Source organism: Periplaneta americana, chromosome 11 (assembly GCF_040183065.1).
Source record: "Periplaneta americana isolate PAMFEO1 chromosome 11, P.americana_PAMFEO1_priV1, whole genome shotgun sequence".
Taxonomy (NCBI): Eukaryota; Metazoa; Arthropoda; class Insecta; order Blattodea; family Blattidae; genus Periplaneta; species Periplaneta americana.
This window is the reverse complement of record NC_091127.1, coordinates 745,624-773,543: the sequence shown is the minus strand read 5'-3', so window position 1 is coordinate 773,543 and position 27,920 is coordinate 745,624. Positions and strand designations below refer to the sequence as shown.

Below are 27,920 nucleotides of genomic sequence, written 5' to 3'. Positions count from 1 at the left end.
CCCTGGACCTTCCAGTCCGTAGCCAGCTGATCTATCAACTAAACTACTCATCCACCCATATGTTATTATATATATATATATATATATATATATATATATACACATATAGTTTTAAAATAACCAGGAATGGTTATAGACCTGTTATTAAATCTACATACTTAGGCTTTAACAAACAAAATTTGATAACACAATCTCAAGGGAAAAAATGGAACTCTCTGCATCATAATCCACAGTTAATTCCCGATTTACCACGAAAATCGTCTGTAGCTGCATTTTGATTGGCAACAGGCCATGATTGTTTGGCCAAACACCTGCATAGAATTGGAATATATCAGTCTCCTAACTGCCCATTGTGCAACTCAAACCAAGAAATGGATTCGGAACACCTCAAAATCTGTGCTTCAGTGGCTGGTCATGATAATATCTTTGAAAAATATTGAAGTGCAAGAGGTCAAATGACTTTATTGTCAAACGCCTGGCATTATAAAACAACAACAAATAACCAGGAATATGCTACAAGTTGTTACTGAAGTAACAAAAAACATACACATTTCAACCTGAAAACTTCAAAACAAAGATGAAGAAAGAAAAAAAAATTCACCACTCACAGAAGTTTGTTTCTGGCTTTAATGGTAACAAACTCGTTGATCATATCTTCATAATTGAGATGGTTATCAGTCAGGAGGTCAGCTACGATGTCAGTTCAGTCTCTTCTCAAACAAAGTACGAGGGCTATTCATAAAGTAACTTCCGTTTACTTTTTACAAACCTGTAATTGATGCTACAGAAATGGGTTACAATACGTTTGGAAGTATACACTCTAGTTTATTTTTCCACATAGTTTCCACTCACATTGAGACACTTGTCGTAGCGTTTGACGAGCTTTGAAATTCTGCAATCGTAGAATTCGGCTGCCTGCGACTGAAGCCAACCTACGACGCTGGTTTTCAACTCTTTGTCATCGTCAAAGCGCTTCGAGCCAAGCCACGTCTTCATGTGCATGAAGAGATGGTAATCGCTAGGTTCCAAATCTGGGCTATAGGGAGGGTGATCCAATACTTCCCAGTTGAACTCTTGCAGTTTGGTCGCAGTACGACGCGCTGAATGCAGCCGGGGGTTATCGTGCAGGAAAATCACCCCAGAGCTCAACATGCCACGACGTTTGTTTTGAATGGCCCTTTGCAGGTTTGTTAGTGTGTTACAGTAACGCTCAACGTTAATTGTGGCATTCCTCTCCAAGAACTCCATTAGCAAAATTCCTTTTCTGCCATGAGTTTCCTTGTGGAAAGTGTTTGACAACACTTTGTGAGTTCTTTCGGGGAGTGTGTATGGCCCCACTGCATTGATTGAGGCTTTGTCTCATATCCTGTCACAATCTGATCGAGAATAGCATCACCTTCCCTCTCGTAACGCCCAAGAAAGGACAGTGCTACCATCCGCTGAGCCTTTTGTTCCTCAGAAAGGAGTTTAGGCACCCATCTGGCAGAAAGTTTCCGGTAGCCCAAATCTTCGGTAATCACTTTGTACCAGTGGCGTATACTGGTTAAAGGGTTTGGGCTACCGCTGACCCTATTATTACACAAAATATATCTAACAATTACTTTAATTTTAATTACTATGGTAAAACTAATAATACAAAATTATTACATTATGTTATATTATAAACTTTTTCTTTTGTAATTTCCTTGGGCTACCACCGGTAGGTAGCCCGCAAATATGCCCCTGCTTTGTACAGAAGAGTACGACTAATCTGTGGAAAATCCTCACTAAGCTCCGACATGGTGAACCTGTGGTTTGCTCTAACCCTTTCATCAACCAAACGAATCAGATCTGCATTCACGATACTCGGTCGACCACTTCTCTCTCCATCATGGACATTGGTTCACCTATTTTTGAACATACGGCACCATTGTCTTACACCACCTTCACTCATTACGTCTGGCCCATAATCTTCAAAAAGTTGGGATGGATTTCACTAGCTTTACAGTTTTTGGCCACAAGAAATCTTATTACAGAACATATCTCACACCTGGCGGGACTTGCGATTGCAGCACACATTTTGACAGCATGTGGCTCAGAGAGGAACAAAGACACGACCTTGACTCTACCGCTGCTCGATGCGTATTACTTCAAGGTACACTCCACCACAATAGCGGCGCCACTGTCTCTGTTGTTACGCACGCTATATGAAAACGGAAGTTACTTTATGAATAGCCCTCGTAGAATGCAGGTATGATTTCAACATTTTCAGAGCCGAAAATGAGCATTCTACAAAATTTATAGGTGCCGTACAGAAAAATATTCTAAGAGCAATAAGTAAGACTTCAGAAGTGCCACAAAGTGTAACATGCGGTTTGAAATATTCCTGCACCTCTATGTTGACCTTGCTGCTTCATTTCAGCAACAGCAGTAAAGTCTTGTTCCTCACACCCATGTGGCATAACGGAACCCACAAGCTTTGATTCACGAGCGTTTTGAAGCTTCAGTACAGGATTTTATAACTCAACAGACAAATAATTCTTCACGCATCTTATTGCTGCTGTGTCTCTTACATGACTAAGAATCAGGAAAAGTTCCTAAGCAATACATATGCATAAGAGAGAAGATCTCTTGCACAGCTATCATACAGACACTGTGATGTGTTTTAATCATAACATTTATATCGTGGGGAACATTTTATTGGGGGGGGGGGGGAAGAGAGAGAGAGACAGAGAAAAAGCATGCTATCCAATCGAAGAATGCAAATTTCAACTTCCACCAAGATTCTGTGTGAAATGGATGAGAACACTACACACTTTATGAAAAACAACACAACAGTGAAAATGGAAAATATCAGAAATTATATTAAAAATGTTCATACACCAGGTTTGGGATATAACGTAACCATAGTAGTCTTATAAGAAATACTGGTTGTACTGTTCAGGACACCTCAAAAGTAATGTCTAGTAAAATATTTACTTTTCTACATTGAGGAACTCAAGGATGTCACTTTTTTTTTTTTTTAATTGGGTTATTTTACGACACTTTATCAACAGCTACGGGTATCTAGCATCTGAGTGAGATGAAGGTGATAAAGCCAGCGATGTGAGTCCAGGGTCCAGCACTAAAGTTACCCAGCATTTGCTCTTCATGGGTTGAGGGAAAACCCTACAAAAAAAAAACCTCAATCAGATAACTTGTCCCAACCAGGATTTGGAACCGGGCTGGCTCATTTCACAGTCAGTCATGCTAACTGTTACTCCAGACTGTTCATTTCCGACATAAGCAGCATCATCAAAACAACTTGGCATGGCATGCAGAAACGAAACACACATTACAGTGCTGCTCGGATATAAAAATAAGTTGCAGTAAAATGTTCTTCGTAATTTTTAGTGCCCATCCAAACTTCTGAAGTCAGCTATTCAAACTGTAATGGCTTATGTGCAAGTTTATGGTTTGCTTAATGCATCTAGTTACTGGGGTTAGCATAACGATGCTGCTGTATATTATTTTGTAACTGTGAGAAGAAAACAAAATACATTTACATAAAAAAGAACACTATATTTCAATAAAATTGTGATCTGTAACTACACAAAGATAACAGTTCCCCAATTTTACAAACAGAGTAGCTTTCACTAATGTAACTACTATCAATAATTATGACACATTAACTGAGAAGCTTTATATGTAATATTTCTATGCATGACTTCTTGGACCGAGATCAACATTCGAGCCTCTCATAAAGAACATACTGCTCAGTTTACTAAGACATGCTTTCCAATTATTAATCTTCTGTCTATTAGCACGGCAAGTTCAACTTTTCTCTAATTGGTCACACTGTGTACAAATTGCTTTTCTTTCTTTCGAGACCAGCTTACTCAGCATTTCTCACATCAGTGCCAAGCTCAGAAATGGTGTCTATGATATTTAATAAATCACCACATAATCATCCACTCCTAACACACACACACGTACGTACACACAAATAAATGGTGCCACATAAGTGACACTTCTTTCATACAGTGATAGTAAATTAACAAAATTCCAGACCAATTTCTCCCAGATCTCTTTGTATTCATAAAATTATAATCACTTGCAGTTCAAAGAAGTCGGACAATTTAGGTTCCTCTCCTCACCTTTAACATCTTTACAATATTAATACAAAGATATTGATTGCTTATTAAATTAAATTCCAAGTGATAGCAAACACTCAGAAATCGGAAGTTCACGTATAAAATACTGGAAAGCACCAAATGAAGTGTGGAAAAGGTCCATTCGCGAAAATTATACCTTCTTTATACAAATTTCTGAATTCAGAATTTTCATGCGCTCAATAATAGTTATAAACTCTGTTATATCTCAAACAACGATTTCCATATCCTGTACATATGGCAAAGGAATGAAATCATTCTTACACTAATACTCCACTTTTGTATATTTATTCCCTCTTTGTCAATTAATATACGTAAACACAACAAAACATACAACATGCTTGAACTACGGAACAACGACCAACCGTATCTTAAAGAATAGGAATTTGCTTTATTAAATGCAAGATACGTTTCTGAATAATATTATTGTAACATCTGTTTTACTTCTTGATTCGAAAAACCAAAAAAACTAGCACTGTCATTATTAAGACTGACGTCAGAGCAGAGGGTTAATTTACTATAAAGGAAACAAAACACCCATGAAGTCATGCATTTGCTTCATTTTCTCTTTCACTCAAGATCTTAGGGGCAACTTCTGCAGTGCAACTGCCACTTACATGCCATCTACTCATGGACTTCGTTTGCGTTGTCGTCTTAACGAATGTTATGCATTTTCATTTCTGGCTTGCTGCTTGCCGAGCCTTCTTTCCTTCCACAAGCATTAATCTTTCCCTTTCGGTAAGATTCTGCAGCACTTTAGTTACTACACCAGTTCCTAAAGTCAACGAACCATCCCTAAGAGTAAATCTCTGACCTTGTTCCAAAACCATAGGTCTGAACAGTTTCAAAACCAACCTGAAAGAATATGAAAAACATTAAAATTTAGCATACAGTGAACATAATTAAAATACATACACTACTACAAATAAGAACGTGGTTTGAAGAAATACGTAATTTTTTTCTGTTTCTCTTTTGCAAAAGACTGTATTCACTGTAAATCATTCTTCTTTATCCAAGCCAAATTCATGGAACACATGAGCTTTCTTTTTACCACTATTGGTTTTTTTTTTTTTTTTTTTTTTTTTTTTTTTTACACTTAAAACTTTTCTCTCCTTTGCACTTTGCTCCCGTACTGCATGTAACACCTGTTTGCAAAGTGAACATCTGAACTGAATATCTTGATTACAATACAGTGCACAACTTGGCTTGCTATTGTCTGTGAAGGGTTGTGGACAGGAAAGAAGAAAGAGTTTGGCCTGCTCCACACTCCACCTGTTAAAATTTTCTTCCTTGGCCATAAAATGCTTCTGCCACGGTGACTGAAAAGATACGGATTACTATTGACTTCACTGGCTACCTGCGAATGTCTCTCAGCAGTCTTGTTTAATGTATGTACAACATGGATTTTTAAAAGAATTTTATGCTCGACCATGCCGAAATGTAGTAATTATACACCTGGTAGCAGTCCTTTAATGCATGTCATTAAAGTACACCTCATTAAAGTACAGGTGTTCAGCCAATGACAACTCAGCTTACAGGTGTTCAGCCAATGACAAGTCAGCTTTGTACCGTTATAAAACCGCAAGTATCGATTATTCTCGGATATGCAATCGAAAGAGAATTAGCAAAAAGTCACAGAGGCTGGAAATCCAATACTGTTGCAGAAGGTAATGTTCTGTTACTATAATAATTAGCGTTAATTGTAAATAATATTCAAATAAATTCAATTTGTCATCTCGTTTTTCAATGTCGAATTCAATAATCAAGGTTATATCAAGTTTAACGGGATTACATCAAGGTCAATGACATTATTTTTCCTCGGAAAAAATCAATACTTTCGTGTCTGCGCACATCTCACAATTCACGACCTAGAACAAGGTCACTTCCGATCTTGTCAGATACAAATAAAATGTGTACATCTGAAAAATCTCAAGTTAGAGATATGGTCGAGCATAAAAAGTCGTATGAAACTCGCCTATAATGGTAATTAAGAAGCTCGTATGAATATTATGAAACTCGCTTGTGCTAGTTTCATAAATATCCATACTTGCGTCTTAATTACTATCATTATAGGCTCGTTGCATAATGTACTATAAACTGTTACTAAATGTTGCCTAATGTGTCGTTATCTCACATATGTTTTTACTTTTCATTTAATACTTTCCCCAAACAGGGATTGCCTAGAAGACAACTATAACATTTACAAAACAAAATTTTGAATATTTCACATTACATGGATAATTTATTATGAATATAAAACCAATGCAAGAAAGAGAAAAAGAAAGAAATTACGGTGCAATGTGTTACACTTCTAGTGACTGTTGCTATAACCAAGTTCAACTGTACAGAATTTGCTCTGACATACTTAGTATCCTCTCCTGGCATAACCATTTCTTTCTCAGGAATGAAGACCTGTGAAGCAACATCCCAAGTTCTTGAGAACATCTGTAGCTGGATGAAAGAAGTGAATGGTTTAGGTCGACCACCTTCTTCCTTACTCAAGATGTAAACCTGCAGCATTGAAGAATTGCAATATTTTCTTTACAATGACAAACTTTTCACTTTAAATAAACATGATCAATACAGTAGAACCTCTATTATCCGTGGTAATGAAGGGGGTGGACTGAACAGTTAATCAAAAAAATCGGATAATCCGTATCATAAAAGATTTTAATAAATTAAGTGCATTATAGTACTTTGGTCTATAGTTTCGTGATTTCCTTCGTGGTCTTGTGTTTAACGTGCTATGTAGTGGATCAGGAGTTCACTGAAAGTTCGGTTGTTAACGATGAGTTCTTAAAGGTCAAGGGTTGATAGTTGATGATTGTCTGCGAAAAGATAGGAATACTTGAAGTCTCATGTTGTAGATTCACATACTTTATGCACTTTATCCTTATCTTTTTTTTATTAAATCGCGTACAGTTTCTCCTTTCCCAAACCTCTCAATTATTTGTAATTTTTTACGCTAATTAACACAACACGTTTTCTTTTGGCAACTGTGGAAGACATTTTGTATAAAAGTTATACAATACGACTACTCGAATTGTAATGATAAGGAAAGAATGATACACGGGTTTTGTGGAAGTTCTTGGGGTAATTTCTTTGAAAGAGGTAGTGACTATTTTATAAGTAGACTAACTATTTCTGTTGCCGACAGCACAGGATTCCTACTACATACTGTGAGACTTGTAAAGGTAAAGGCTTGTAATAACTCTCTGTAGAAATATAAAGTACAATACTTCATAATATTTTCTACAGGAGAATAAGGGAAAAAGCTAGAAAAAAAGTCGGATAATCCAACAATCGGTTAATAGGGTCACGGATAATCGGGGTTCTACTGTAATCACAATTTGAACAAAAAGAAGCAATTTAACTTTTTAAAAATATACAACATTTTCATTCGAAAATTAGCAGAACACTGATAGTATTCAGCTCCCCTAGTGGTGACTAATGTAATCTGGTATCTGATATGTTTATACCCTGTAATATGCAGTGACTAATAATAACGCCTTACAGCCAACAAGCAAAATCCTAAGTTATGTTTATGATTATGAAGGCATCTGTTCCAACTGGAATGCAAAGCGTGTGGATGCTGCACGTTGTAAGTCTCTTTTTGGAACAGCATTTACGTCCAGCAATGTGCTGGAAGCTCTTGAATTGTGCTTCACAGTGTTGCCACATGGCTTCCCTAGTGGTTAGTTTGCTTAACAAGTAGAAATGAGAAATTCTAGAGTATTCTCTGTATTCTCCAGATATGAGTTCCTAAAGTGAAACAAATCACTGGGAAGGGTAAGCTTTAGGCACACATGAGTCATTGTAACAGCTGTGGATCCAGAGGTGTGGAGGAGATTACGTTTATGTATGTCAATTGTGAATTGTTCTTAATTAAACTCAAAGTGTTGCCACACTACATTTTCAAATGACCCATATAATATTAACTTAAAATACTAATGACTCATTGTAATACAGTATTACTCTGCTTTTACGTTCCCGGATTTAACATTTTCCTGTCTTTTAAAACACTTTTTTTCGGTCCCTTCAATTTCCCTATATTCACAATGTATTAAAATCCTAACTTTTACATTAAAAAAAAAGACGTGTTTCCCGCTATTTACACCATATTTGTATGGTGTGAAAATTAAATCAAAGTACCATGGCATGACAACAAAAGTCAAATTATCATGCCACAATGAAATCTAATAACCATGACCGGAAATAGTCAAATAATGTCTAGGCTTGAGTAGTGTCCCTTTTGCGCGTGCATTCATTCTCATTGTGTAAAGCGGTGTGAAGTTTGGCACGAGCATGATAGCGGTGTTCTTTGGTGATAAGTCTTCTGTTAAAATTCTTATGAAAACTTGTTTTTTTGGTTATTTGTTATGCTTAAATTTATTTATTTCTGTTATTTGTTAATTATCAATCAATCTTCTTAATGTATCCAGCTGTTTGCAGACAACATAAAGTCCACTATAGTCCACTGTAGTCATTCAGTTATTTTTACTTCCTTACTGGCTTTTAAGGAACCTGCAGGTTCATTGCCGCCCTCACATAAGCCCGCCATTGGTCCCTATCCTGAGCAAGATTAATCCATTCTCTATCATATCTCACCTCCCTCAAATCCATTTTAATATTATCTTCCCATCTACATCTCGGCCTCCCTAAAGGTCTTTTTCCCGCCGGCCTCTCAACTAACACTCTATATGCATTTCTGGATTCGTCCATATGTGCTACATGCCCTGCCCATCTCAAACGTCTGGATTTAATGTTCCTAATTATGTCAGGTGAAGAATACAATGCGTGCAGTTCTGTGTTGTGTAACTTTCTCCATTCTCCTGTAACGTCATCCCTCTTAGCCCCAAATATTTTCCTAAGCACCTTATTCTCAAACACCCTTAACCTATGTTCCTCTGTCAGAGTGAGAGTCCAAGTTTCACAACCATAAAGAACGACCGGTAATATAACTGTTTTATAAATTCTAACTTTCAGATTTTTTGACAGCAGACTGGATGATGAAAGCTTCTCAACCGAATAATAACAGGCATTTCCCATATTTATTCTGTGTTTAATTTCTTCCCGATTATCATTCAGTTGTTTTTATATTTGTTAATTATGGAGAAAAAGGAGAGGAACTTTTTTTCGATCAAAGAAAAAGTTAGAATTTTAGAAAAAGTGAACTCAATTTTGCATCCAGTTTAAACATTATTGTGAAAAACAAATTCAAAGAAGAGGAAATATGCCAGCTACTCAAAATACGATGAGTTACAGAACATTGTAAAAAGTTACAAATCTGGCTTTTTCAAAGCTGACTTGAATAATTTGAAGGGGAAAACTATTCCATATATTTTAATTCATTATTCTTCTGCAATTTGTTGTGCATGTGAAAATCATTTCCCATAATTTCCACCAATTTTCTTCAGGTCTCCTGAAAAGTGTAAAACACGAGTAATACTCTATTATTAAACTAAAACGAAGTTCGAGTGCTGAATGTTTTGTTTTGTTTAGCTATTTCTCTACAATAGCAAAGTCTTTATTTGGATTTACCTGAGCTTCTACGTGATCCTGGGCCTTAATGGAGCCTGGCTTACACATAACCATCCCTCGACGAATGTCTTCCCTCTTCACTCCTCTGACCAGTGCGCCCAGCTGGTCGCCTGCATGAGCCTCTTCTAAGATTTGGTGGAACATTTCAACGCCTAAAATCAAGTGGTAAGAAATAGAAATGCTTGATCAAACAGTGAAGCATGAAGATGAGGTGTGATAAAATAAGTACACTGGAAAGAATAATCAAATAGCCTGCCAGGCCGTAGAGCTGCGAAGTAAATTTCACACATTATTATGTACTCTTACAACTTCTGTTTCTGCGTTGACATACGTGCAAAACAAGCAACAGAGCTGAATATTTCGTAATGTGTGATTAGAAAACCACTGCTTCAAATAATACTTGAAATGATTAATATGAGAGATTACTTTCGAATCGTGCAATTCGGAGATTCCTTTGAACACCCACTTTACATACACTTTGACCATCCCATCCAGTCTCCCGTTCCCATCCTGCACAGTTGCCACATTCTCGTGCTAGCTGACGGGATTCTTGGAGTTGGACAGATGCAGCAGCTCTCCCTCCACGTGGATATGAAGGAACCTGTCTATTTGTCTAAATGAGGGTTCTGATTGGTTACTAAGAGGCAAAGACAAGATTTCCGTCACAATAAGGAAGATATTTATTTATGGGCAGTAGAAGTTCTTTCTGTGAAACTGCACTTCATGATATAAAATTAACTATAGCAGATTACTTTTCAATATGCTGAAATAGCTCATTTGGTTAAAAAGTAGGCTGAAGAGATGATCTTTATTGTGAGGGGATCGAGTCCATGGAGAAGTCAATATATTTTATATTTTGAAATTCATTTACTGTTCATATATATAAGGGTGTAACAACTTTAATGTTTAGAATTTCTGGAACATGTTCCCCGACACGTTCTACGTCGATTAAACCTAACATACCTATATCCAAAGTTCTATAGGTTTGGAGTATTTGTACCCCAAAGTTAAATTTTTGAGTTTAATTTTATCGCTGAATACTGAAAGAAGTAACACCAATTTCCGAAAGTGACATGTCTATGTCATTACTTTTATTATTACCATATTACATTTTAATATCAACTACTTGTGAGTATGAAAGAAGCAGTGCAAAGTTGAAAAAAAATGTCCTTAAGATTCCAAACACTGTACTTCTTGAAATTTGCCAATAGGCACGTGAAAATACCTGTGCACTAGGAATCCCACGATTTGGGAACCGTGCTTGATATGCCAAAACAGCTGCTGTTGCATTGCCATCACACAGTCCATACACATAAACTATGTCGGCGTATGTATACAAAAGGCGTGTTTTAATGGTCAAAACTCAATAAAAAGACTAATCACAATACGGTTTATTTTTCTCACAACTGTTATTTTAAACCGTTGTCTGTTTCGTTTCCTTAGCAACCTAAACAATTTTAATTTAATTTCTCTTAAAAGTAAAATTTCCTTCATTCACTGCTTTTCAAATGCTTCTTATGTATCTCTACTGAGTAATGCCATAAAATAGGCCTTGTATAATGGTATAATGCTTGGTGCTGCAAGAAGTTCTATTTTTTCCAGCTCTGTTATCTCTGTAACCTCTCAATTTCGGATATAGGTATGTTAGGTTTAATCAACGTAGAATGTGTCAGGGAACATGTTCCAGAAATTCTAAACATTAAAGTTGTTACACTCTGTATATTACAAATGGTTAACAGTGTTCACAAGATGTTCTGAATGTTTAGGCAGTCCTGGAAGCATTTGCCCTGGACGAGGTCTACTACAACATCCCAAAGGCCATCATAGGGCATCTTTAGAAGCTGTGGGTGGGTCAGGCCATGACACATGTTTTCAATGGGGTTAAGATCAGCCCCACAAGGAAGCCAAACCATCTCGTTGTTGTTAAACTACCCATGTCTTATGGACTGGCGACTGATCCTCCTGGAAAAGAATAACCCCATTGAGATACATTTCTATCACTGATGGGCCCATGATATCTTCCAAAATACGGAGATAATGCGCACCCTTCAACTGGCTGTCTGTACTGTGATGAGATCTGGTTCCGAGCACGGACATCCACACAGAAACACGACCAAAGCATGTACACACTCTGTCACGTATTTCGCATTATATCGGATCCTTGTAGGTCGAAAAACTCATACCAGCTCACGGTTTACTGAATAAGACACAGACTCATCCGAGAAAATTACATTTTCCAGTTTTGATTCAAATTATCTTGCGCGAATGAAGTCACGGAGGCTGTGATCCTCGGACAGCTGCATCTCTTCATCTCAGGCGAGTGTCCTTCAAACAGTTGAGAATTGCTGATGAGTTTCAGTTGGGTTCAATTGAGGAACGGATTTTCCTGAGCACAGCATCCTGAGTTTGGGTCCAAACATGCCACCATCAGCAGGAAGCCCTACTGACCACTTATACTGTATACTGTCTAGACACTTCAATCCCTGAAGAAGATGGCAGAGCTAGTCGTCAAAAGCCAGGAAGCAACTATCCAACTCACTTGACTGAGAACCCGAGAAGCATTATTCCATATCCAATGTCGGGAAACCCTCCAGTCCTACAAACTATACTGTTTCTTTTGTACATGACAGAAAAAATAAAAGAACTGAGAACTGTCTCATTTAATTTGCTATAAATTGCCATTGTCTATTGTTGATTTCCAAAAAACATCAGTTCATTTTTACTAAAAATTATTATATTTCATGTGTATTGTGTCCAGATAAATTTATTTGTAGATATTCAATATAAACAAAATCCATATCCAAGCTCCAGGAAAAACTGCTGGACCCAAATCACCTTAAAGGTATTAGGGATGCTTGTAATGCATATTTCTGAGAAAATCACTGAGTCGATTTTTTGCAGCAGCACAATAACTTTCAACACTCATCACATCAGTACCTGACTGCTCCTGTCTGACAGATGAAGTGTTCAACTTTTAGTCCTATGAGAAACATCACATTATACAAGATTACAGATATACAAAATGCATATGCATGTAAATTATTCCGAAAAGGTTACTACATTATTTTCAAGTTTCATTTATCAAAATATAAAGTGCAATGCTTATTAACATGCTTCCTCTCCTTCACTCACCTGTAACAGTACTTTTAATGGTCTTGTTGTGGCCGATGAATTCACAGTCATTACCCTTCTTAAGGATTCCCCTTTCCAATCTACCAGTAACCACAGTTCCTCTGCCTGCAACAAGAGTAATGCTTAACTGATACAATTCACGATACTCTGGATTATTCCCATATTATGAGTTTGTATAATTCTCAATAATCACAAATTGTCATTTGTTATGTCTGCTGTGTTTACGAAAAGCAACAATTCTGAATTAGCAACACAAAAAGATATAAATGTTTATTGTCAATTTAGATAAAATAGAAAAGAATCTCTAACTCATCTCTCTAACTTATCTGATGACATGAGTAGAAATTTTCTACCTCCTTCAGTCAGCTTTAAAACTTGTGTAAGTTCTTGTGGCAAGATAATACTGTTACTTACCAGGAATGGAATACACGTTTTCCACTGGAAGAAGGAATGGCTTATCAAGGTCCCTTTGTGGTGTTGGAATATGCTTGTCTACCTCCTCTAATAACTGCATTATAGAGCTGGCACCTGAAATTGCACACATGTGAGAAATTCTGTATTATTGTCATAGCTTATTAAACCTCTCGACTCACTACAATTTTCGCACATTAATGTCATTTTAACATTTAATATCATTAATTTGCAAATTCATAAACTTTCCCACTGCAGGTTTCACTATGTGCTCTTTCCCTTTTGCCCCAGATGGATGGTATGAGGCTCTACAGAACACTGACAAAATAAACAGGTTTTCAGTACCCTTCAGTGTTGCTTTGTTTAGATTGGCTCTTTGTCAAGCCATCTACACACAGTAGGAGTAATGAATACATCGTACTGTATACTATGCAACACCAATGAAGAAATGAATATGGAACATCCTAAAAGATGTGCAGCTGTAGAGAAAGAAGATTCCTTGGTGCAAAAGTATCGGAGAGTAAAGAGACTAATGGCTTTGTTGCCAAACATCCAGGCATTGGACAGATATAAAACAGAATACGGTATATATTGTATCACTGAGGGACTATTCATTTATGGATGAAAACAACACCTGCAGTGTATCACTGGTTGCAGTATCTGACAACATATAATTATGTAAATCATCTGTATGGTTTTAATTTTTTGAGGTAATTATAGTGCATAACATGGATGACGTACCAATATCTGGATTTTTTCCTTCTAGAGCACAAAGGGCTGAGCCCTTCACAACTGGTGCGTTGTCTCCATCATAGCCCATTTCTGTCAACAGTTCTCGTATTTCCATTTCTACCAAATCAACCATTTCCTGATCAGCAGCATCAACCTGTGTAAAGAAAGACTCGATTCTACAAAGTGCAATTTCTACCATAATATTTTGAATGAAGATGAAAAAGGAAGACGATCCTTAAAACTAATGAAATAACAGGTTACACACATGTGTAACACAGGATAGAGTAGAGCAGTTCATTTTCTATCACGTTTGTATACCTGACTATTCACATTACTCTATGATACGATATACAGTGAACCTCTGCGGACTTGCATGTTTCGTTCACTATATCCGAAGTTCACTATATCCGAAGTGTCTCTCCCCTAACCTTAAATGATAGGAATGAATGAAATTGTGAACAAGAAAATAAAATACTATAAAATAATTAAAATATTTCATTTTTGCGGAATGGATTACACTGTATACTGTTACTCACAGTTGATTTACTTAAACTATGCTGTCGACCCACGTCCACTTGCGAAAGACTATATTCAATGTCACTTATAATATTCGCCTTATCTTCCAAAGAAAAAAACACTTTACGCTTCAACATTCAACATTTTTATATAGTACATTCACTGTTCGAACACTAGAAACAGACTGATCAGGTAGAAATGACAAGCGCTGTTATGGTGTGACTGCGTACTCAAAAATTGTTCAAAAGGTTAAACATTACATGTTAAGAAGACATACCATACATTACCTTATTAATAAACACAACAATATGGTTAATGCCAATCTGTTTGGCAAGAAGCAGATGTTCTCTAGTTTGTGGCATGGCTCCATCAGTTGCAGCAACAACGAGAATTGCTCCGTCCATCTGGGCTGTCCCAGTGATCATATTCTGGAGGCAACAAATAACAGCACTAGTTTTATATTTCAACTAAAATAGGAACAAATATATACAATCCAGCGTGATTACTTATAATCCTTCCACTGTTGGAATACTCCTGCAGTACACAACAGCTTGTGACTGAAATGAGACTTGATTGGGCACAGTGACCCCACCCCCTGCTGTACATTCTGCTTCATGTTGAACATTTCCGGTCACTCGTTAAAGTAGGTCTGACCTCACTTCTGTGCATTCATTTGCTTAGGAAACAATTACGAGAACACGAGGAAGACATATAATACATAGTCCGTGAATTACGTTCTAATTAATCGAATTATTTTAAACTTCAGAGCAAGGCTGAAATATCGGACTAACGCATTAATCCTCTCCTGAGTTTAACCATCCCCACTGACTGAGGATGCAGATGCCATGATACCACGTGCTTGCACGGACAGGAAGCTCGAAGTGAAATGATGCCATCTTGTTACAAGAAAAGACTACCTCTTTGTATTCATCCCTCTGTTGGGAAATTCTTAGTAAATAACAATAATATAAAAGTAACTTTTCTTTTACATAATGTCATACATATGAGTCACGTTATATGTTTTATTGCATTTACCAACTAAAATTCAAATTTGCTTTTAAAATAAATACAAAGTTCTGACCCTCAAATACAGCACTATATTTTCGTGCATCGTGTAAAAGCTGGTTCAGACAGTGCTTGTTTCCTTGCTGGCTAGCAAGCTGGGTGCCATGGTGGGTACGATGCTGGCTACAGTGATGGTTGTTGTTCTCACGCAGCTGGCTTTTTTCACAGTTCGAATTGGAAAATCATCTGCTGTTTCATGTTGCCAACACTCATGGTCAAAAAGAAACTAAACCATGAGTAGAAAACACTAAAGTCCTACATTAACAATAGTAAATTCGTAATTAAGCCATAAGTGCAAAACAGCCAAAGTCCGATATTTAATTGCTGTTTCTTAGAAACTAAAGAATATAGAAAAAAAAAAAAACAGGTTTAGTTGGAAAATAACGAACATGGTGACATGGTTTCAGTGGTGATAATATATCATCATCGTTGGTTCCAGCCTGCAAACCAACACAAAAAATAGCAAGGAACCTACCCTCGAAATCCAGCAAGCTAGCCCCAAAGCAGCTACCAGAGCGCATTACTTTCAGCAAGTGAGCACGCAGGGTAGCCATCAGCGCAGCCACCTTGGAATCCATCATGGAAACAAGCACCATCTGAACCAGGCTTAAGTGCTTAGACCAGCAGCCAATCACGGGTTTGCCAGGCAAATGCTTGCACTTACATTAGGATTATTCTAACAGTGAAAAGATTATAATAGTAATTCTGTAGCTGTACAACAGTATGGACTGCAGACAGGTATACTGGTAACACACATCTGAACAGTCCAATTTAATTTCAGTCACAAACAAAGTTCCTTTGTTTCTAAAAGTACTGTTCAAGTCTGAAGATGCTTTAATGTCAAACCACAGAAAATAAAGTAAAAATCTGTTACAACGAGAATCTGTAATGACATTAACTATCGTAACAAATATTTGTTATACATATATTAATGTAAAACGCAAGTCCTGATTTCAAAAGTAAATGTATTATCTTGACCAAATACAGCCACACGAAGTTAAATGGGAAGCAAACTAACAGCAGAAATTATAAAGGAATCAACCTGCTAATTAAGGATCACAAAATATGCAAGGAAGGCAAAGGTCCTTAATGGTCTGTAGTGCCACGTGCATAGAGTAGTGCACAATGCCACACTGATTGAAGAGCAGAAAGGATTCCGCAAAGGGTGATCTTGTGCAGATGGTTGCTTTTCATCAAATTATTAAAGGAGGAGGAGTGGGGAACAGCTGGTATAACACGAAGACATGTTTACCTTTCACTGATTTGAAAAAAGCATTTGACAAAGTAAATGAAAGTCAGATTAATGCAAATTTTAAAAAATGATATGAAACTCAGCAAACAACAGACATATACAAGGAGGAAGTGAAATAATCCTGCAGATTGAGAAGACGATAGGGTACACTTAAATGAATAGGAAACCTATACTATGTTTTGTGACTAAATGCACGGTTAATTAGAAAATTAAGTCGAAAGTTTCAGCAGTCTGGCAACATCGCTGCTAACACAGTTATCTTTTTCCTCATATGAGGTCAACGAACTCAGGTCTGTCTCTGTACGTGAACTATCTCACATTTCCGTTTCTGGCTACAACGTTGCAATCTGATTGCATCGTTCAGTGGCTTGAAATTAGCGGTTTTTAAATTAAATTTACATGAAAACTGTCCATCCTATTGGAATATGCCAGAGGGGTAAATCATTCTTTATTCAATTTTGTATCAATATGGACAAAAGTCACGATCCTATTTGCAAATAATTACCGAATAAGAGCGTGTTAAACATTTGAAAAAAAAATTTTTTTTCTGAAAAAACTACGAACTTTCCACCAATATGGTATTACACTTTTTTGTTATATAAAACATGAGTTATTTGCTCTGAATATATGCAGGGTTATTTCACTTCCACCACATAAAAAGAAAACTACAATTCAGAAAGAACGGGAAATAGTTATTCTGATGGGAAATAAATTAATGAAGGAATATGACAATGCGTTTCGCTCCACATTATTTATAATCTGCGTAAATTCCTTAAAACAATAATAGAAACAGAGACACCATGAAAGCATTTACATTAACCGAAATCTCAACTGCTGTTTGTAGAGATACATTACTCCCAGTTCACAACATTCTGTTTATTGGGTTCTAACTACTGGAAGAGAAATGTAATGAGACAATTTCAACTTCTAAATGAAGAGTTAGGGTATTTATTGTGTATGAGGAAATACTATCTGACGACATTTCGTGAGGCACATCAGCATTAACTCTCACATGCAGAAGCTCGACTTAGTCGTCGCCAACCATAATCACAGTCATAGATTGTAGAGCTTCCACCATATGTGAAGAGTTAACGTCCATGCAGCCCACGAAATGTTAATCACACAGTATTTTCTCGAATAATTTCGAGGGAAAAATTGTTCCGGGGCCGGGTATCGAACCCGGAACCTTTGGTTAAACGTGCCAACGCTCTACCAACTGAGCTAACCGGGAACTCTACCAGACACCGATCCAATTTTTCCCTCTATATCCACACATCTCAAAGTGGGCTGACAACTGTCAAGCAACCAACACTGAGTGCACACTAACTCTGTGTGACTTAAATTGTGGTTTTCTGTAACGTACAGTGACGTGTATTATGCAAATCAAGGCTTTCAGGTATAACTCCCTGTAAAGTTGATTTGAATAATTTCGAGGGAAAAATTGTTCCAGGGCCGGGTATCGGGTGCAGTATTTTCTCACGCACAATAAAAGAAAAGAACTCGTTACTAAACATGTAGCCTATACATGACAAAATCATTCATCATGCACTTACATTTAAGCTATTATACTGGTAATGAGAAGAAATTTGACGCACTAGCAAAAATTTTGAATTGCACTCTATGAACGAACCTAGAAATACACAAGAATCAATATCTAGAACATCTGACAAAATCAATGCTTGCAGTGGCAGTGAAGTCTGGACCATACGAAATGTATGTGACAGAAAAGGAATCATAGGCAGCGAAAACGAAATTTTAAAGTACTTCTGCATACACAAAATTAGATACAAAGATATGAATATTCAGAGAGAATTAAAAATTGCAGAAGTAACATTTCGCACCCTATCACCAACATGTTCTCCATATGCACAAAGCATGTCCGTCCTGACAGCTTCTGAATTGATCTAAATGTGGGGTTGGAAAGCAATGGTGGATCATTAATGTTTAGGTGAGGGGTTTGGACTTCTTCCATTGCTAATTGTCACAATCAAAAATTAAGACACTTATAATAATTTTTGATTGTGACAACCAGCAATAGAAAAAGTCCAAACCCCTCACCTAAACAACTTCTGAATTACTAACCAAGAAAATCGTGGGGAGACACTCAAAATGCTTGCATCAAGGCCTAATCACCTTTATGTAATCAGCATGTCCTGGACAGTCCGTGTGCCCGTAGTGCCTGTTGGGAGTTTGGTACTCGATGTGGGCGACATTGATTGTGATCCCTCGCGCCCTCTCCTCAGGTGCGTTGTCGATCTCAGCATACCCTTTCTCTTTCGCAAGCGCTTTGTCAGCCAAAACTGAAAACAAACAATAACACAATCTTGAAAACTAACTCCATCCAATATGCTGCAGCACATTTACAATTTTATAACTTCATTTCATACAATAGCTCATACAAGCTTCGTACTTCTAAATAGCCAGCAATTTTCACTTACGCTGCATTTGTAGAGGTGTGGAATTATAGCATTAATCTGTTGCATATGTAGCAAAAATATCTTTAAAAATAGCATTTTATAGCATTAATTATTTGAAGAAATAGCATTTATTAGCTTAAACCTGTTTTACTATTTTATGTATCTGAGAAAATAAATGAAAATAAAATCATCATCATCACCAGCCAGGCAGGTTATAATCCCAGAAGGACTGTTACGGTCCACAAAAGTTTTCAGCCTGGTGGATGTCCAGTTATCTCCTGTCTCTATGTTGGTAATGCAGGATTGCATGAGAATAAGATAAGTTTTAAAATGTTCTCTTGCCTCCTCTCTTCTCATCTTCCATTCACATACATATGCAATGGAACCAACAAAAATTCTCCAAAAACGTGTCATTCAGGTCAGTAGGTCTAGAATGCACAGTTAGTGATTCAGAGATAGAGTGATTACAGTATTACATGTGCATCATCTATCAGACAGACGTGCATTAGCTGCAACTCACCAGATGCTCCTTCCTTCAACATTTACACAACTCGAATTAAAGTCCAGGAAGGTAACAGTTCCATAATATGGCATTTATAATGTGAAAGTATTGGACATTTACAGTATATACAAAGTTTTATTTTATCTTTAAAGAGGCTATCTCATCCTTAATGGATGGAAATGCATACAGAAAACTTGAGTTACAAAAAATTCAATTACAGAGTTAGTAATAATCCTTATGTTATAAATTCCAGTCTTACTAGCTTCATTCATTCTTATCTCCTTGCACTACTTTGTTTTCACCACGGAAAAATACATTTTATTAATTTTATTTTATTTGGTTATTTTACGACGCTGTATCAACATCTAGGTTATTTAGCATCTGAATGAAATGAAGGTGATAATGCCGGTGAAATGAGTCCGGGGTCCAGCACCGAAAGTTACCCAGCATTTGCTCGTATTGGGTTGAGGGAAAATCCCGGAAAAAACCTCAACCAGGTAACTTGCCCTGACCGGGATTCGAACCCGGGCCACCTGGTTTCGCGGCCAGACGCGCTGACCGTTACTCCACAGGTGTGGACTACATTTTATTAATATACAAGAAAGAAAGAATATGATGTACTTAGAAACGAGACTAAGAGTAAATAAATGATTATATTTAAGTCTGTTTAAAAATAAATTTTAATATAGGCCTATAGTTAGACTACACTGCTCTTGCGTGATATGTGGCTAAAGCATCAGTTTTCCACAGCAACTGCATAAATTATTGAAAACTTCTGTCGCCATATTACAGAAAGGCATGAACTTCAGATATCAAACACACTATTGTAAGAATTTACGAAATTCAAATCACAGTCATCAAATAACATTCCCTTTAAATACAAGAAAAATGGTTATTTCAACATGCTGATTATTAAGAAGAGCGATAGCTTGAACTTTTTACACTGCTAGGTAAGGCTGGTTCTACATCCATCTTGAGGTGAACAAATGATTCAATCCAAGTGAATGACTCGCTTTAGCCATGGGTAGCAACCATGATTAGGATATTCTTCTGAAATATTCTTTGTCACCAGAAAAACGTTAAATGAAGGTTGTACTATAGATCCAATCTTTGCAAACAATGCGAACTTTTTATATACTTCACACTAGCAATGGAAGAACATCAAGCTACTCTCCTTCTGAATAAACAGAATACAAACAATGAAGCAATTTACCTTTCGTGATAGCTGCTGTGAGAGTAGTTTTGCCATGGTCTACGTGTCCAATAGTTCCTACATTGCAATGTGGCTTATCACGTGAATACACTTTCTTTTCAATGGCATAGTATCGCTGAAAACTCGAAGTTGGGAGGAACCATTTTGTTACCCTTACATTATGTTGCTAGAACAAAGAAAAATACAGAAATACTTAATGTTCTAAAACCAAAATTACGTAAGTTATGAATTGCAGAAAAAGAAAATTAAATTTTCTAATTTGCAACAAATGGAATTATGTTTTTTCTTCGTTATTTATTTATTTTTTTTTTTTACTAAAGGCAGATACTTGACTTTTTCATCCATATGAAGCCAGTTGTGCAGACCAATTTACCGACAGAGTTGTGCCACAGGAGGCTGGTCTACACTACACCATAAAGAACTGAGATGATGATGATGATGATGGAGATATGTTGGGATGCCACAGGGGAACTGGAGCTCCTGGAGAAAACCTGTGTTACTTGGACCACGGGCTTACCTAACAAGTTATAAATCGGAGATATGCTGGAGATCGAACTCAGGTCCACAGGATAATAAGTCCAGCACTCCAGCCACTAGACCACTGTGGTGGCGAAATTATGTTCATAAATTGGTGATTTCAACAATATTCGCAAAAGTATGGTACCTACTAAGTTCTGTTCACAGTGCTTTCCAAAACATTATATTCAACATCCTATTTATTATAATTATTATTATTATTATTATTATTATTATTATTATTATTATTATTATTATTATTAATAACAACAACAAATAGCATTATGGTAACTGTGCTAGTGATATTTTTATTTTACAAAAAGTTTTACATATGGGCATGTAACAGTTTTAAAGACTTGGTACAGCATTACTATTTATGTTAACAACATAAAACAAAACTGATGATCTTGATAATCCATTTTGAATCTTGCGTACACTACTTTTAACACTTGAATATAAGTAATTGATTAACTAGTGGACTTACTCGTGTTAATTATGTAAGTCTGTGCGGCTTACAGCTGAGGATGGTGTGATGAAGCACCGAAACAGATGTAAGCTGCACAGACTTACATAATTAACATGAGTAAGTCCGCTAGTTAATCAATTACTTAAAACTGATGAGATTCAAGAACAGACATTTGATGTCTTTACAGACAAAGGTATAATGAAGAATTATAAAATGTGGGCTGATATATCCACTATTTCAACTATGTTTTTCCTTAGAATAATTATTCTACTGTCAGTCCTGAAGTGCAACAACGATATAACGAGCATGTGGTGAACTTCTGAGTGATAATCAGATGATTTAACAAATATGTATTTGAAGTGCTCTAGAACTTCACAATTAGGGCTACAAAGATACTTCCATCTCTACGACATGCTGCTATTTATATTATTTCAGCATACTGTATCTTATTTTATAATAATTTTCCATTTCAAGTTAAATAGAGTCAGATGATTATTTCATACTAGGCTAAATATTAAGATATTAGGCCTATATCATTACAGAGTATGTTTCTCAGAAAACTGAACTCCATTTTGGAACACGTCAGTTGAATCATGGGATGTGTTACATGTATTGGCCTGCCAGTAAATCATTTCAGGGAGGATATATATAACGATTTCATGGGAATGCTGCATTGTGAGTATATATTCTTCAGATAGACGTAAATTCAAAATAGAATCAATATACAATTTACTTACATATTTGGTTATTTCTCCAGCAAATAAAGCCTTTTTAAAAATGCGTTGCACACCTGAAAAGCAAGGAAAGATTATTATAGCAATGGGTATAAACACTTTCAAATTCAGCATTAACAGTAGTAAATACCTAATACAATAATTTACTTAAGATTTGTTACAGAAATAACTTTCTTGTGTTAAATAGAAACTAAGTTGGAAAATTTACCTTGACTAGTTTCGACTTCACTGTCAGCAATCTAGTGACGTCTTTGCTTGTTGCCAGTTTCTTCTGAAGTTGCTTTGGTGGTGGGTACTTCTGTGTTCAGTAGTGTGGAGTCAAACCGGGTGTGTGTTCTGAAATTTAATTGTTATGAGTGCCTGTATAGTTGTTGTGGGTGTGTTTTTGTGTCTGTATATTTTGCACTGTTGTAGCATGTTTAATTCCTGGTTTTTCAATTGAATATGCAGAATTTCCATGTTGCTGTAGTAGTTGTGATATGGTCTGCACATGTGGAATTATTGCGTTATGGCTGTGATGTGTTCCTTATAATTATAGTGTTTGAAATGATCTCCCAGTTTGTCGGATGTAGACTAGATCATTTCAAACATGAGCCAAGGAACACATCACAGCCATAACCAATCACGCAATAATTCCACATGTGCAGAACACATCACTAACCAAACACCAACCACAACTACAACAAGATGGAAATCCTACATATTCAACTGAAAAATAAGAAATGAAATCTGCTACAACATAAAAAATACATAATATATCCTCAATACACAATTCAATTTCAGAACACAGCCATAATTTTGACTCCACACTACCGAACACAAACTACCCACCACCAAAGCAACTTCAGAAGAAACTGGCAACAAGCAAAAACCTCACTAGCTCTGAAGACGGCTAACAGCGAAGTCAAAACTAGTCAACTAAGGTAACTTTTCCAACTTCAATCTAGCCAAACAGATCTACAACAGTTCAGCAGAACACGGCATTTCGCTGATAAAATCTTTCAACTCTGTGCTAACAATAAAGAGGAACAGAAGTAGTACCTTCTGCAAGAATGGAAAAGCATCGTCAGCAATACCCAAAACCCAATAAACTGACAATTGTGCAGAAAATGCAGTAAAATTACGACTTTACATAATTGTAATCTGAAATACAGTAATCTGCATATTTTCATTATGACTGAAGAGTACTGAGTGACCCCTACATAATAAGTGTCTTCAAATTTTATATTTAATTAATAAAATGAAAATCGAGGGGAGGCACTGACTTCCCAAAATTTTAACTTCGAATGGCAACTCTGTACATTTCCATGAAAGCCAAATGATTATATACAAAAGGTTGGATAAAAAAGTAATGGCAACACTTCGATATTTCTGACATGGCTTTATTCACAGGGGTACAACATTTACGTACCTTCTATATAGTCGCCCCCCCCCCCTTATTATCACCTTTTGCCAAATGTTTGGAAGGCGTCGTACACCATCAGCACGTCCATGTTTGTTGATGTTCCGTATTGACTGCTCTATAGTACGGATAAGTTCATCTCTGGTATTGCACCGGGTCCCTCGCAGTGGTTCTTTCACTTTGGTGAAGAGATAGTAATCTCATGGACTCATATCGGGTGGATGTTCCAGAATCTCCCATTGCCAAAGGCGCAAGAGGTCCTTGACAGCAGCAGCGGTGTGACTCCTTGCATTGTCATGAAGCATGATCTGTACCACCAAGTATCGTCGTTTTCTCCTGAGCGCTGGACGAAGGTGGTGCTGCTTCACGCAGTCCCTGAAAACATTCTTGTGCACTACGACCTCGTGCCACTTAAATTTTTATGCAGAAACGTTGCTCTAGTTTTGTAAGGATGGTCTTAGGGCGCTCGCACTATCCCTATGAAAGTCAACGTTCTACACACTGCAGTAGATTGACAGAGTACTGTCGCCGCTGGCTGCACTAACTCATCTAACAGTCCTTGTTCATGTCCACACAGCTGGCAGCTCTCGAACGCACCATCGTCACGTGACAGCAGTGTTGCCATTACTTTTTATCCAACCCTTGTAATTTACAGTGCTGAATCATTCCTTGAGTAACTGCAGTAATTTTTTTAATAATTTTAACACATTATCGATGTTTAACAGGAAGAAGAGCAAGAAAAAAGAATGAAGGAAAGAAAAATAAATATAAATAGAAGATGGCGATGAGATTCGAAGTTGTGCACCATCATACATTATGCACACACAATCTTACACAAATAGATCACTCAGTTACACTGTTTAGTTCACGTTCTCACAGTTACATTTTATTAAGACAGAGATTTCCAACATTTTTTTTTCATGTCACCCTCAGCATTTCCGCCTAGTGTTTCTAGTCAAACTAAATATCATTTATTAAACAACTGACATATGTCCTAACAATATCTGTTAGTTAGTTAAAAAGCATTAGGCCTATTTTTATTTCACCAAAAGTCATTATGATATGTAAAGTACTGATCCCGCAGGATGTCATCATGCACAGCTTAGCAACGTATCATGAATATCATTTACAGTGCTCTCAATAATGCAAAATATTATAAGCAATGCAGAATGTGTTCCATCATTGCAGCTACACGCCAGTTAAACTCAATTCCAAGTTCTCAGCAGTTATTTTTTCATTCTTATTCTCTTCATTGGGGATAGAATAAATAATTTTCTTCTTCTCATTTACTTTTCTCACTTCACTAACATAAAATAAGCCAAAAAGTGCCCATGTGGAGTTTGCAGATCTCCCATCGAGCACCTCACTGAGTGGCGGATAGGGGAAAGCTGGGTAGATATGCAGGGCATTGGAGATAAAGTATCCGGGCAGGTGTGGCTCCAAACCACTGCCATCAAAATCCAAACCCTGGAGAATACCCGGTTGGTAAGTCTCCTTCAGGAGGTCCCAGCCAGACAACCTGACACTGACTGGAGCAGCGAAGGGTTGTGTGTCACCAGGGATGTGATAATGGTCGGTGTTATTGATAACTTCGATTAGAAATTGTGACAGCATAGTAAGTTTTGAGGGAGATTCAATTTAGCGCTGGTTCTGAAAGAACAAACAACAGTAGGGGGACTTACCCCCAGCCTCCCCGCTTGATGGTAAGTTAGTACCTGTTACAATTCAAACTCTTACTTACGTTGTGCAGATTAGAACATTCATACTGGGGCTCGTGTGTACACTAAAAGGTTATGTTGTGGACCTATATGTGAGCACTGTGACAGTTTTATCAGATCTGCGTTCTGTACCATTCTTTAAGAAGTGCTCAATGCTGAGGTGGCCACTTAACAACTTTTAAATTGACTGCATTATTCTGTCATCAGTGACAATGGTAGCACACGGGAAGTTCAGATGAGTATATAAGTGAAGATCTAGGATTCAGATAATTCTCTACTATAGCGTCACCGTATTGTATCTATTCACATTCCACAGTATTTGTACATCACTTCACAGCTAGAATATGGAACACTAAAAAAAAAAATCTTAATAGTACTTTAAAGTCTTAAATTATAGTCACAGTCTAGTTGAAAGGTGTGTGTCTGTATAATGCCTACTTGCGTGATTCGGGTTTCGCATATACTGCGGATAGATGGCAGAACTGTGCCCCATTTCAGCAGGGCACGTTATGCACGATGTATGTCTGCGAAGAGTTATGTCGTGTTCTAGCATGACTGTGTAAGTGTTCGTGTAGGATAGGGAATGGGCGAGGATGGTGATGAAGGGAGAAGGGGAAACCCGGTGCCAGCATGTAGCCTACTCCTGTCGATGAGCACCAAGGAGGCCGCCAGGCTTAACGTCCCCATCCGACGGACGAATCATTATCAACAGTGACATATGGATTTAACCCAGGCATATTGGTGCACAATTTAGTGATTATAAGTTTTGCACCGCCATCTCTCCTAGTCCCGAGGTAGAAATTTCTGACCCCACCGGGAATCGAACCCAGACCAGCTAGTCTGGAGGCAGGCGCGCTACCACAGAGCTAACTCGACGAACCTAGTTGAAATATATACAGAATTTTACAATATAGCCTAGTCTACTAGTACAACACAAAGGTTTAGTATCAATACTTAATACAAGACAGAAATATTCCTGAAGCGTTATTGAATGTCAAATTCACCTACAGAATAGAAGGCGTGAGAAATTAGGTCCTTCTTTAATTTGGACCCAAATAATCTTGTTCGGAGTTCGATTTTTTATATCCCTAGGGAGGCTTTTAAAAACATTTACTGTCACATAAAGCACTCCTTTTTAATAGCACGATTCCCGATACGTTAATGTATAACTGTATTTACATCTTGAATTCCGCAACATGTGGAAAATTACATTATCATATAGATAGCCTAACCTAACCTTGCACTATGCATAATGAATGTAAGCTTACTTCAATTTTATTTGTTTACAGACTACTAAGTATTCAGACGGAAATAAAGTAAACCATCCTGTAAATAAAAAGTACTTTAACAAAACATAATATCAGACGAATTTATATTTTCTTACTGGGACTTAAGATAATCCTCGCCGACATCCACGACGCCATTTTCTCTATTTCTCGGCTTTCTCGAACTCTCTAACTGCTTCTCCCGTCATCGATGAATTTCCTCCATGGTAATTAGACGTGCAATTACGGGGAGCAAAGAGATTCTTTTTATCTCGTTGGCCGGGAGTCCTCTTCCGATTGGAGAGAACTCTAGCGGTCTCAGAAGTAATTTCTTGCAGTGTTATATGAACTTAAACAGCTGATATTCCTACCCACCCAGAAACTAACATCGCGCAATTTGCCGACGATACTGCTGTCTTCATAGAATCATAACTCATCAGAATCCCCTTTATGCAGCCAGAACCCTTCAAGTTCACATTTCTCTCTTGGAAAACTGGTTTCAAAAATGGCACCTGACCTTAAATGCTGATAAAACACAGACTATTTGTTTCACGAAGTGCACGATGAAAAGAATCCCTAAACTTACCATATGCGATAAAGAGCTGGAGTATCAACCGACTGCCAAATATCTTGGCGTAACTCTCGACCAGAGGCTGTCCTGGCATCAGCATCTCCATCTGCTTAAAGGAAAAGCCATTGGACGCATAATGCACATATTTCCGCTATTAAAATCAGGTGCCATAAGCATTAAACGGAAATTGCATCTCTATAAGGCTTTGGTACTGCCAATTATAACATATGCTGGGGCTATATGAACAGCAATGCTTACAAACCACTACAGGTTGCACAAAACAAGGCTCTTAGACTGATTCATGGCTCTGACCGGTTTACTAGAACATCTCAGATAC

The 27,920-nt window shown here is 37.2% G+C and overlaps 1 protein-coding gene across 2 annotated transcripts; it reads right to left on the bottom strand.

Moving 5' to 3' along the window:
• Positions 1-436: 436 nt before the first annotated feature.
• mEFTu1 (mitochondrial translation elongation factor Tu 1) lies at positions 437-27,277 on the bottom strand. 2 transcript variants are annotated; one of them, XR_011334752.1, is made up of 12 exons: positions 27,132-27,277; positions 22,631-22,683; positions 20,912-21,077; positions 18,913-19,079; positions 14,750-14,890; positions 13,956-14,100; positions 13,218-13,331; positions 12,804-12,908; positions 9,672-9,823; positions 6,496-6,641; positions 4,748-4,985; positions 437-3,147 (listed from the first exon to the last, which is right to left on the bottom strand). XR_011334752.1 is itself a non-coding variant. In XM_069838801.1 (11 exons), the coding sequence occupies exons 1-11, from the start codon at positions 27,169-27,171 to the stop codon at positions 4,805-4,807; spliced, it is 1,410 nt and encodes a 469-aa protein (XP_069694902.1). In that variant the 5' UTR covers positions 27,172-27,277; the 3' UTR covers positions 3,520-4,804. The 2 variants fall into 2 exon arrangements, 1 of the variants encoding a protein (XP_069694902.1); XM_069838801.1 differs by lacking the exon at positions 437-3,147 and having other exon boundaries at positions 3,520-4,985.
• Positions 27,278-27,920: the final 643 nt, after the last annotated feature.

What these genes read in the sequence shown, in the direction of transcription:
- mEFTu1 (XM_069838801.1), bottom strand. Translation starts at nt 27,171, where the DNA reads ATGGCGTCGTGGATGTCGGCGAGGATTATCTTAAGTCCCA. An exon ending in AGGAAAAAATCCAGATATTG is followed by an intron (nt 13,332 to 13,955) that starts GTACGTCATCCA and finishes GTGCAATTTCAG; the next exon opens with GTGCCAGCTCTATAATGCAG. An exon ending in CATTAAAAGTACTGTTACAG is followed by an intron (nt 9,824 to 12,803) that starts GTGAGTGAAGGA and finishes ACTTGATTTTAG; the next exon opens with GCGTTGAAATGTTCCACCAA.